Genomic DNA, 12,369 nt, shown 5'->3' with positions numbered 1-12,369 from the left:
TGCTTAACTGTGATGTCTTTATTGCAGTCGGCATCGCCATCGGAGTGACCATCGTCATCTTGCTTCTGCTGGTCGGCCTAGTTTATGCTGCTAGGAAGAAGTCCGACTTAATTGATAGAGTCAGGGACAGCCTTCCGTCCATGCCGTCAATGCCTTCCATACCTTCTATGCCGTCCATGCCTTCAATGCCCAACCTCCCTTTCTTCAGGTGAAATGTCTTAATAGGACGGTAGTTCTCAAACTTTTCACTCTTCCATATAAATCCTTTTTTTTTTTTAAATACTCCAAAAACAAAATAAAAATACTAGCTCTCCAAATAAAGGTCTTTTTCAACGATAATACTGTATTATTGTAAGTCACTGAAACATTGCACGCAGTTGTCAAATTAACATGAGGACTACAGTGATCCCTCGTTTTTCACAGTTAATGGGGCGCCAAGTAGATGCGGAGCTTATTTACATTCAAAAGAAAAAAAACATTTTTTTGTGTGTGTTCAATGTATTTAGTCAGATTTAAAAGCATTGGAAAATAGATACAATTACGACATGTTTTCCTTTTTCCCCAAAGTATACCTGTAATTTTTGCACTATAAGGCACACCTGACTATAAGCTGCCACCCACCAAATTTGACATGAAAAAAACAACATTTGTTCACAGATAAGATAGATAAGCCGCACTGGAGCTTTGAACCAATGGGGTGCAAAACTTCATAGCTTCAAGAAGCTTCATTTGGCCATCACTGCTCCTTTGGGGGAGACAATCGACCTCTGCTGCCACCTGCAGTCAACACTTTTGTCATCCAACATGCCTCCAGGCATGAATTGCAGCCCTGTAGATGTAAATAGCAATCAAAATTCATGTTCTGTGCTAATATTCCGTCACTGTTCCAGTTGCTTTATTAATTGCTAGTTATGGTATTTGTTAACACTTTATTTGACAGTGGTGCCATAAGACTGTCATAAGGCAATCATAATTATGACATGACATGTCATGAGCATTAATGAATGCGTGTAACAGACGTCATTTAATGTCATCCGGGAAATTATCTCACGTTTGAATGGATGTAAAAGATTAGAGCTGGACATAAATGGAGTTAGTGACATAATTTGCCGAATGACACTTAATGACATCTGTCATAAGCATTCAGTTATGCTGAAGTCGTATACATCTCGTCGAATGCAATCTTCTGATATGCTTGCAAGCATGACCAGTTGTTTTTCACTGAAACTGTTGATAGTTAGTTTTGCCTCAGATAATCATGGACTTTAACTGCCAACAATAATCATGGACTTTTAACTGCCAACCAGCAAGGCTCATGACCTATTTTGCATGATCAATTAATCACCAAACAAACACACCTCCTTTTAAGTACAATATAAACAACGCCGGTGTGCATTTTCTGTTTTTTTTTTCTTCTGCATTTTCTGCATTTACTGTTCGGTGTGCATTTTCTCTCCACAGCTTTGTTCTGTCATTGAATGCACCCAGAAATTTCTGGAATAAAACTGCGCAGTAATGATCTCTTGCCTTCAGTCAGTCTTTTACCTTGCAATCCAGTCTAGCCATCTCACCCGAATTGAAAACAAACACGCGGAGGACCTGAAAGGCTACCTCCAACAATGCCCATGATAGTGTCATGCAGAGGTTGCGCTAGACTTTTTCGTTGTCTGTCATTTTGACTGACAGGGTCATAAAAACCCAGTCATAATCTATTTTTACCAGTCACTTAATTTTTTAAAATGATAATAATGACATTGTGGTGACCCTTTGTTTGGCATAATTCACCTTCCGTACTTGTTTGTCCATTTGGCCGAGCGCGTTACCGGCTACGACACAGTCATGTGACAGAGACACTTAAGAGCCACGCGCGTTCCAGCTTGAATAGAGAGTTCACAGAGAGCAGCAGAGCTACAGCGGCTGGACACAGCAATTTGAGTTAACAAGACTCTTAACATTGTATACCGCTTCAACATATTCAATAGTATTTAGTTTTCATTCATTTTAAAATAATATTCTGTCCGAACAAGCTTAACAGAGAATCCACACCGTGCCATCACACATCAAGCAGATGAATATGTAACTTTTTTCTCCGCAGTGACAAAAACAGCTGACTGGGGCCCCAGTAGGTAGGCTACAATGAAATTAACAGTTCACCTGCTGTGGCCTGAACGCAGTCTCACACTTTCCTCCTGGTGCGCATGGACTTGAATTGCGTGCCCGCTTGTGCAGTCCCTCTTTTTTCACCACTTTTATCAACACCATCGTCGTTTTGGGGCTTTTGGAAGAAACTTCGGACACTCCGTTGCCTTGACATTTTTCCGAGCAAGGCCAACGACGTCATGCATCAAGAGAGACAATAGCTAATTAATATGCTCACTCGCCACCCTGTGTTCTGGGGTGTGAATTGCAACCTGTCAAAATGACAGATGGACTTCAGTTTTTTCTGTCACCGTTTTAAAAAATCGGTCAACGACGGAAAATGTTCGGTTAACGCGACCCCTGGTGTCATGTCACAATTATGACGGTCTTATGACGCCACTCTCAAATAAAGTGTTACCTATTAACCCAAATAAATCAACAAATAAGCCGCACTGGAATATAAGCAGCAGGATTCAAAATGAAGGAAAAAAGTAGCGGCCTTATAGCCCGTAAATTAAAGTAATTTAAAAAAAAAAAAAAACTTATGTGTACGCATATGTATATTTTTCGCAAAAGGTTTTTAAGCACTGCAAATGTAATAATTATGATATGAATTAGATATAACGACCATTTAATAGAATAAAATGATTTGTGTGTGTATACATGCATTTATGTTAAGATTTTTAAATAAAATACTGTATATATTTTATTAACTTAATAAAATCCGCAATGGACTGACGGCACAAAGTTTGAAGCGAGGGATCACTGTAATCGACAAATGTCTCAAATCAATGTTGACTTAAAATTGTCCAAATGCTCTTCCTTCACTCTCTGAACTGTAAATATTCCCTAATTATCTATGTCATCCGTCAAAATGAGATATTTGCAAAGATGTTTTTGCTTCCAATGCATATTTACAGCTCAAATTGTAACCCCAGCTTAATATAAAAAATTGAGATTTATGTATGTGCTAATGTGTCGACTCATCGTATTAAAAGTATTTCAAAGTTAAATACATAACAGCTGGAAAAACGTGTTCTTTTTTTCTTTATATACAGAAAAAGTTCACCTCCAAATGCATCCGATTCAGAAGACGCTGAACCTAGGCTGAATTCAGAGGCGGTAAGGAAAACAAAAAACAAACTATAAGTCAATCTTGGCTTTGTTCATGTGCTATTTTTTTTCTTCCTTGATGTGAGGTTCCATGCATATCCTTGGTGGAGCCGGAGCAGAAGAGTTTTGAGAATCCGTCTTATTCGACCGGACCGCAACCCGGCGCCAAGCGCACGCCCACCACCGAAGCCGCTCCCAGTGGAAAAAGCCAGGTCAATATGACATTGATAGGATTCCTTAGGCCTTCGTAATGTGTTCTAACCACCATGTTGTACGTTTATTTGCAGGAGAGCATCACTAATCCATTTTACATGGAGGAGGTGAAGGTCCCGGACGAGCCCCCCAGAATGAGCCCCACCAAAGCGTCCACTTCCAACAAGGTTCCGTTAATAGATGTTTTTAATATAAATTTTACTAACAACCAGTGGCGGATGCTGGTCTTTAAATGAGGGGAAGCTCAAAGTGTGTCCGCCTGTGAGTGTCAATTGTGCAAGTTCTCCTACTTGAAAAGATTAGAGAAGCCTGTAATTGTCAACGTGGGTAAACCTCAAACATGAGAGACAGAATGTGGAAAAAAACAGAAAATCACATTGTTTGATTTTTAAAGAATTTTTTTTCCAAATTAGAGTGGAAAATAAGTATTTGGTCACCTACAAACAAGCAAGATTTCTGGCTGTCAAAGAGGTCTTAGTTCTTCTAACGAGGTCTAACGAGGCTCCAGTCGTTACCTGTATTAATGGCACATGTTTTAACTCATTATCGGTATAAAAGACACCTGTCCACAACCTCAGTCACAATCCAAACTCCACTATGGCCAAGACCAAAGAGCTGTCGAAGGACACCAGAGACAAAATTGTAGACCTGCACCAGGCTGGGAAGACTGAATCTGCAATAGGTAAAACGTTTGGTGTAAAGAAATCAACTGTAGGAGCAATTATTAGAAAATGGAAGACATACAAGACCACTGATAATCTCCCTCGATCTGGGGCTCCATGCAAGATCTCACCCCATGGCGTCAAAATGATAACAAGAACGGTGAGCAAAAATCCCAGAACCACACGGGTGGCTAGTGAATGACCAACAGAGAGCTGGGACCACAGTAACGAAGGCTACTATCAGTAACACAATGCGCCAGGAACTCAAATCCTGCACTGCCAGACGTGAAGAGAGTACACGTCCAGGCCTGTCTGCTGTTCGCTAGAGAGCATTTGGATGATCCAGAAGAGGACTGGGAGAATATGTTATGGTCAGATGAAACCAAAATAGAGCTTTTTGGTAGAAACACAGGTTCTCGTGTTTGGAGGAAAAAGAATACTGAATTGCACCATACCCACTGTGAAGCATGGGGGTGGAAGCATCACGTTTGGGGCTGTTTTTCTGCAAAGGGACCAGGACGACTGATCTGTGTAAAGGAAAGAATGAATGGGGCCATGTATCGAGAGATTTTGAGTGAAAATCTCCTTCCATCAGCAAGGGCATTGAAGATGAGACGTGCCTGGGTCTTTCAGCATGACAATGATCCCAAACACACAGCCAGGGCAACAAAGGAGTGGCTTCGTAAGAAGCAATTCAAGGTCCTGGAGTGGCATAGCCAGTCTCCAGATCTCAACCCCATAGAAAATCTGTGGCGGGAGTTGAAAGTCCGTGTTGCCCAACGACAGCCCCAAAACATCACTGCTCTAGAGGAGATCTGCATGGAGGAATGGGCCAAAATACCAGCAACAGTGTGTGAAAAGCTTGTGAAGAGTTACAGAAAACGTTTGTAAAGCAAGCCGCATCGTAAACAGTGATAAAAAGCTAATTCTGAACAGAAGTAGTACTTCATATTTAGTCACTGACATGTACACACAACTGTATGCATTTGATCACTATACAAGCTTCCCTTGCGGTCTTAGAGCAAGAGTATTAGCCTTTGCTAACTACGCACTACAGCACATACTCTATGAATAGTAATCAAATGCTGCTGGCGTTGCAGGGGGCTTTTGAGAATCCGGCGTACAGCTCAGAGACCGAAGACGCCCCTTCGCCACCAGCCACTTCAAGAGCACAGGTAACCGTGGAAACGCCTGCTAAAGCCTATAAATAAACAGTAAATAACCAGGTTTATAAAGGCGCCACTTAATTTTAAATTTATCTCGATTTCTTGGCAGAGATTCGAACCTATCGCCGATGAGGGATTAGTGTCTTTCCAAAACCCAGAGTACTTGGTGAGTTTGATGTTTATTAAATAATAGTAACTGTAGCAAAAAAATTTAATGTAATATTTGTGTACTTGCAGGAAAATGTGGGTTGGACAAATGATGATTCTGACATTTAACATGATGTCGACAGGAGAGATGATGACGTCGTTTCTCAATTGACGCTGTGTGTTTTTCATATAAATGAGTTGGTTTTGTGTACATTCTGATTGTTTCTAATTTTAATCTCTGTAAAAAAAAAATTACGCCTCGAAGGTGTGTCGCAGGTTTTGCATCATTTGATTAAATAAACAACTTTCTGTGTGTCATTTGCAATTCTTTTTGTATAACAACAACCTTTGGATCAAATGGAAAAACAGTAATTCCTCTCATAGATCAAAGCATATTTAAAATGCTTTTTATTTTATTTTATTTTTTATTTTTTAAATTTTTTTAATGAGTTTCTCCATGCAAAATGTGATTGTCCAACATTTCAGGCCAGGTTGACCACGTCTGCAAAATTACCAACCCCCCACAGTCACATAAATTGGTGCTGCAACGATTAATTAATTAACTCGAGTATTTGATTAGGGGGAAAAAAATCAAACAAAATTTTGTTGCCTCGAGTATTCGTTTAATTAAAGTGGCGTTGTAATGTGTTATTTTGAAAGTGTTTACATTTAGTTTATTGATTGGGGTGGATACATTGCCCTCTGATCTGCTTCATTTCACATGGCTGAATCCAACTGCTCCCTGTTAAGACCAACTTAAGCAAAGTTTTTCTTTGGGCTAATGCTTTTTAATGCATTCATAATTTAGTTTATATTGAGCCATTTTTTGTGGAAATATGAGTCTGAACCATTTGTTAAGAGCATTGGAAAAAAAAAACATTCACATTTTATAGCATTTAAGCTAGCGGACTTTTGCCATGTAAGTTAGCCAATGTTCTTTTGTTGTACATAGATCCTCATTTCTTTATTTTTAATACCGTTTGAGGCTCAGCTCAATTATTTTAATTTTTCATGTTCCTTTTCCGATTACTCGATTCTTCACACTAACTAGTTCATCGATTAATCGACTACTAAAATAATCGATAGCTGCAGCCCTAATATAAATAGAGCCGTAAAGCTCCTAATTATGACTTAGTAGCTCATTATTATGACGTTCTCATTTTTAAAAGCATGTCATCATACTTATGACAAAAAATATTCATCTTTTCTGAACCTATTTTTCACTGGGTGAAATATGCTTCAATATTAAGTAACTATTTATTTTTTCAATTATTATTGGTCATTAAAAAGATAAGGGCGCTCGCAGTGACAGTGATGCCTTCAAATCCAACCAGAAATGTACAAGATTTGAAATTTCTGCGTATGTTACCACATTCGACATTCATGAATATTTCTATCTTGATTCGAATGACGAAATTTACTCCTCTTTTATTAAAAAGTAAAATTCGGGTAAAATTCCACACTCTGAAACTGTCAATGATTTTGATGATGATGACAATGACAATAAATTGATTCATTCATAACTAAAGCGAACATTTTCCGATTTATGGCATCGCTTTCTTAACGAAAACAGAGATAACCGAGTGTTCCTGAAGGTATCTCGGGCAGGAGAATGGCGACCAGCCGAGCAAGGAGGAGAAGAGAAGGGAGGAGGGAAACGGGACACAAATAAAACCTCATGTATGAACGCGGACCAAAAACAGCACTGAAGACACGCAGAGGAAGACAAGACGAAGAAAAAAAGACTTAAAAAAGCTGCTTCGAACAAGGTAAGAATGCGCGTTATTACCGTTGTTTTATCACAGACACTGGTGCATAATCCAATATCAAAATGTACTTTTTTTATTTTAGATGATATAACTTCAAATAAAGAGCCCTAATATTAATTTAATGCGTTTCTAAACTAAATTGAGCATTATACAACATATTTTGTTTAGACCATGAACAATAAAACAAATAATAATAATAAATAAATAAATCCTAAATTAACGCGAAAAAGCTGCTGAGAATCACACTACTAGCCTCTGTAATTATTAGCAATGTTTACTTCTGTATAATAAATGTGCTGTTTCCACACTTGTCCGTTATTTAATGCTCCTAACGCAAGTCAATTGATTTAGGAAGAGCTTTTTTGCAGCTCTCCATCCGTTTCCACACATAATAACAAGCTCGCATGGAGTTGGACAGTCAAAAGCTTCTAACACTTGGCCACCCACCAACAACCTTGGCTGTGAAATCCCACAATGCCTTGCCAAAGAGACCCGGTTTGTCAAGCTGAGTTCAATCTGGTGGCTGGCTCCGGTTCGAGTCCCTGCTGTGTGTCAGCAAGGTGTTTGGAAGTCGTGTTCCTCGTGTAAGCTTCTTAAGAGCCTTCTGGCCTTCTTGATCTCCAAATGATTCCGGAAAAAGGAACTTTTTCACTGATATTGATCATAGACGTCCAATCCTGCGGGGTCCAGTCTTCTGCTGTGGATTTAAACGAGTTTATCACTAGTAGACGTCCAATCCATCTGAACTGAGAGGGTTGGCACTGGCAGTGAATGAACGGTTGTTCACACAGTCCAAATGTATTGGACTTCTATCGTCATCAATGGCAGTTGATGAGGGAATCAGACATGGCTGTCATGGCAACCGTGCCAATTGTTGGTGTGTAACCTTGACGTGGAAGTGTTACAAAGACACTTAGGTTCCACCTCTTGAGTGATTGCAAGATATTTGGTCAGATATTCAAATGTTATTTTTAACATATAGATATCCTCATTCTGGTATTAGATTCTTGTAAAGCCATGACAGATGCTGGTACGTGGGTGCTTCGTGACGGTGGAGTGGCTCCGCAGCACACACGCTCGGTAGGGAAGGAAACTAGAGTGACAGAAGTCAGTCTCCGAAAACAAGCAGCTACAAAAGAAAAAAAAACACCAGAATGAGAAGCTCGATTTTTCATTAGCCGTTAATAACAAAGAAAGTCGCGAGGAAAGTCTCAAGTTCAATTCAAAACAGCAGAATGAAAACTAAAAAAATTCTTTCTGCGGATGTTAAACAAGAATCTTTTTTCATTTCGCTGTCAATCAAAAACTGATTCAGCCTCAAACAGATCATCCAATCGTCATCCAGAGAAGCCGAGCATCCAGGCCAGCCAAGCCCCGCCCACCGCGCATAGACTCCCAGAGACGCTGAGTGTCCAATGGGCGGGATAAACCCAGTTTTTAGCCAATGACTCGTCTAGTTTCGAAGCTAATGCTAAACAAAAGTTGAGCGTGTTGTAGTCAATGACATGTACACTAGGGGTGTGCCATTTTAGGCACTCCACGATTCAATTTGATTACGATTCAGGGTGCTACGATTCGATTATTGAACGATGATCCCGGTTATCACGATCATCACGATTATCGATGCATCGTACATTACTAATTTACAAAGTAGCCAAACAAATTTAGGTCCATTATTTATGTCCATTATTTATTTAAAATATCCTGATGATTCAACAGGAACGATCCAAACATGCCCATACAACAAAAAGCTGCCCTTAAGCTGCTTTTTTATTTTTTACACGAAAGTGCAAAAACATTAACCATTTTAAAGGCAGTGCTTATTTTTCTCATAAAATTTTACACTGGTGGAATAAATTCCACATTTTCAAAGAATGTGTCTTTAGAAATAGTCTTCTTTTAACCAATATACTTTGTTTTCACAGATTTCTGTATTATTTCCCATGTTTGTAGTGTTACCGCTGTACTTAATCATGGTTTTACATGTTCTGCATATGAAATACACGTTAGTTAATTAGCTTAGCGCTCAGCACTAACTCTTAACATGTCAAAAACAACAGTAAAGGCTAAACAGTACAAGAGGGTTCGTGTACTCCCCTCTTATAGACACACACGGGTCTTAGCAACACACTCAGAACATTTTTCAATTGAGATGACATGAAACCACTGTCGGATATCTGAAAGACAAGGAGCAACGAACTATCTCTCTTCCCCTCTCGCTCTAAAAAATAACATAATAACCCTGCCTGTCTCATACACAAATTTATTTTCCAGTCTTTTGAAAAGGAGTAAATCTCTCGCTCAGTAACTGGCAGCATCCATCATAACATTGCTACGAGCGGCTGTTATTCGGGAAGTTATTAGGGAAAATCATCATTTTTTAACCTTTATGAATCGTAATCGAATAGTCACCTGTCGAATCGCGATGCGTGTAACAATTGATTTTTTGGAACTCCCTTAGTACACACAACAGTATATACGTTTGATCTCTTATTTTTTTGATACTTCAATTGGAAGCCGAGCTTTCCTTGCAGTCTTAGAGCCGTCGCTACTGGTATCCAGAGGTTGGTAGTGGTGCCCAAAATTTTACTCAAGACTTCTAATAATAATCATAGACTTCATAATGTATTGACGGGATTTGGGGCCGATTCATAGGGGGCCTATCTTCGTCAAAGCTGACAGAGTGGAAACACAGACAAAGAACTTTTTCCGTTGAAAATTCTTGTGAATAAATACTTAAATCCCTGAATTCTTGATAGATATGGACATAAAACAGTCTCGATTCTTGATTGAAAGCACACAAAAAAAAAATGTGCATGTAGTATTTATTTTACGTAAATATGGCAAACTATGAGGCTAGTCAGTAAGGAAATTAGCAGCCGCCATATGTAAACAAAGAGCTTTTTTAGTTGAAAATTCTTGTGAATAAATGCTTAAATCCCTGAATTCTTTATAGATATGGACGTAAAGCAGTCTCGATTCTTAGTTAAAAGCAAAAAAAAAAACGTGCAGGTAGCATTTATTTTACCTAAATATTCCGAACTATGAGGCTAGTCAGTAAGGAAATTAGTGGCTGTCAAATGTAAACAAAGCGCTTTTTCTGTTGAAAATTCTTGTGAATAAACGTTAAATCCCTGAATTCTTTATAGATATGGTTGTAAACCAGTCTCGATTCTTGGTTGAAAGCACACAAAAAAAAGGTGCAGGTAGCATTTATTTTACCTAAATATTCCGAACTATGAGGCTAGTCACTAGTAGTCAGTAAGGAAATTAGCGGCCGCCATGTGTAAACAAAGAGCTTTTTTCGTAAAAAATTCTTGTGACTAAATGTTAAATCCCTGAATTCTTTAAAGATATGGTCGTAAAACAGTCTCGATACTTGGTTAAAAGCAAAAAAAAATGTGCAGGTAGCATTTATTTTACCTAAATATTCCGAACTATGAGGCTAGTCAGTAAGGAAATTAGCGGCCGTCATATGTAAACAAAGCGCTTTTTCCGTTGAAAATTCTTGTGAATAAATGTTAAATCCCTGAATTCTTTATAGATATGGTTGTAAAACAGTCTCGATTTTTATTTAAAAGCAAAAAAAAAAAAGTGCAGGTAGCATTTTTTTTTTACGTACAGTGTGGCAAATAAATATTTAGTCAACCAGTAATTGTGGAAGTTCTCCCATTTGAAAATATTAGAGAGGCCTGTAATTGTCAACATGGTTAAACCTCAACCATAAGAGACAGAATGTGGAAAAAAAAAAACAGAAAATCACATTGTTTGAATTTTAAATTTGGAAATCATGGTGGAAAATAAGCATTTGGCCAATACCAAAAGTTCATCTCAATACTTTGTTATGTATCCCTTGGTTGGCAATAACAGAGGCCAAACGTTTTCTGTAACTCTTCACAAGCTTTTCACACACTGTTACTGGTATTTTGGCCCATTCCTCCATGCAGATCTCCTCTAGAGCAGTGATGTTTTGGGGCTGTCGTTGGGCAACACGGACTTTCAACACGGGACGAAACCCAAGAATGTTGATGAACTCTGGGAGGCATGCAAGACTCTTTTCATTTGATGTTCCTGATGACTTCATCAATAAATTGTATGAAGCCTTGCCGAAGCCCATGGAAGTCATACAAAATATTACATTTGGATCTCAGAGCACCACTACTTAATTTGCATATGTTATGCAACATATTTTTGTATTTGAAGTACATTCTTGTTCAATTTTCACACTACTTTCTGTTGGCGACAAAACTTTTGTCTTGCCAAAATTTGACCTTTATGTGTTCATTAAATGATAAATCTTTTTTCAGTGAAACCAATATATTTTTGTTTGTTCAACATCATTTGGGAGGGTTTTAGCTTTCATAGGAGCCATTTCTGAAACCAATTGAATAATTAAAAGTCAGGTTATTAGCAATTGTTTCTACAAAATGGATAAGCGACAAGACTTTTGTCAGGGACTGTAAATGTAAAAACCAATTCAATGTAAACTATTTTATTTTTTTGTTTACTGATGAAATTAAGCGCTGTATTTGTTTTCTTCTTGTCTCCAACTCTGTTGAAACTCGCTAGCAGTGCTATCCTAAGTAAAAGCTCGTAGATAATGCCACCATATGGCTGCTGGGAATGGAGATGATTGTGAAAAGAAAAAAGGGGGAAGCGCGGGTGTTGCTGGCTTAAGAGAGTAATTAGAGAGAGTGCCGAGATGAAGGGGAGGAAGAGGCGGAGCTGAACCAGTGTAAGGCAGCCCGATACCCTGGAGAAATTTATCCTCATCTTTTAATTCTTGGCAGTTACGCTGGACGTTTATCCAGAGGCGCCCGACACGAAGGTCTACTGTCCTTCCCCGTTTTCCTTGAACGAACGAGCCAAGCATGCCTGTTGTGTCTGCGAGCACGGGTACGACGCTCAACGGGTTCGGTGAGGAATGAACGTGTTTTGGTCCCATTGACGTCTAATGGATTTTCATCCGTTAGATATACACGAGACTCTGGCCCTGCTGACTTCTCATCTGCACCCTAATGCCAACCACAAGGAGAACTTGGGCTTCCTCAAAGATGTCTTCAGTGAGAAGAGCCTTGGCTACCTCATGAAGGTAGGCTTAATCAAGCGTTCTTGAAACATAGAATAGAAAACCCTTATTTTCATTGTAAAGCGTACGAG

At 38.9% G+C, this 12,369-nt stretch overlaps 2 protein-coding genes across 4 annotated transcripts in view; both read left to right on the top strand.

Moving 5' to 3' along the window:
* The window catches only part of lrp2b (low density lipoprotein receptor-related protein 2b), an 88,554-nt gene extending 82,809 nt beyond the window's left edge, over window positions 1-5,745 (top strand). The window contains exons 75-81 of the mRNA XM_057826799.1: window positions 28-208; window positions 3,198-3,261; window positions 3,339-3,464; window positions 3,540-3,632; window positions 5,228-5,302; window positions 5,403-5,459; window positions 5,531-5,745. Coding sequence (XP_057682782.1) covers window positions 28-208; window positions 3,198-3,261; window positions 3,339-3,464; window positions 3,540-3,632; window positions 5,228-5,302; window positions 5,403-5,459; window positions 5,531-5,569 — 635 coding nt within the window. The 3' untranslated portion in view covers window positions 5,570-5,745. The remainder of the gene's footprint in view (window positions 1-27; window positions 209-3,197; window positions 3,262-3,338; window positions 3,465-3,539; window positions 3,633-5,227; window positions 5,303-5,402; window positions 5,460-5,530) is intronic.
* Window positions 5,746-7,047: 1,302 nt separating this feature from the next.
* The window catches only part of LOC130909632 (MAGUK p55 subfamily member 3-like), a 28,834-nt gene continuing 23,512 nt past the window's right edge, over window positions 7,048-12,369 (top strand). For all 3 annotated transcript variants that reach the window (XM_057826338.1, XM_057826339.1, XM_057826340.1), the window contains exons 1-3: window positions 7,048-7,209; window positions 12,000-12,105; window positions 12,183-12,301. In XM_057826338.1, coding sequence (XP_057682321.1) covers window positions 12,081-12,105; window positions 12,183-12,301 — 144 coding nt within the window. In that variant the 5' untranslated portion in view covers window positions 7,048-7,209; window positions 12,000-12,080. The remainder of the gene's footprint in view (window positions 7,210-11,999; window positions 12,106-12,182; window positions 12,302-12,369) is intronic.

Source organism: Corythoichthys intestinalis, chromosome 21 (genome assembly GCF_030265065.1).
Source record: "Corythoichthys intestinalis isolate RoL2023-P3 chromosome 21, ASM3026506v1, whole genome shotgun sequence".
Taxonomy (NCBI): Eukaryota; Metazoa; Chordata; class Actinopteri; order Syngnathiformes; family Syngnathidae; genus Corythoichthys; species Corythoichthys intestinalis.
Note: the sequence above shows the minus strand (reverse complement) of the source record. Positions and strands in the feature narration are given on the sequence as shown.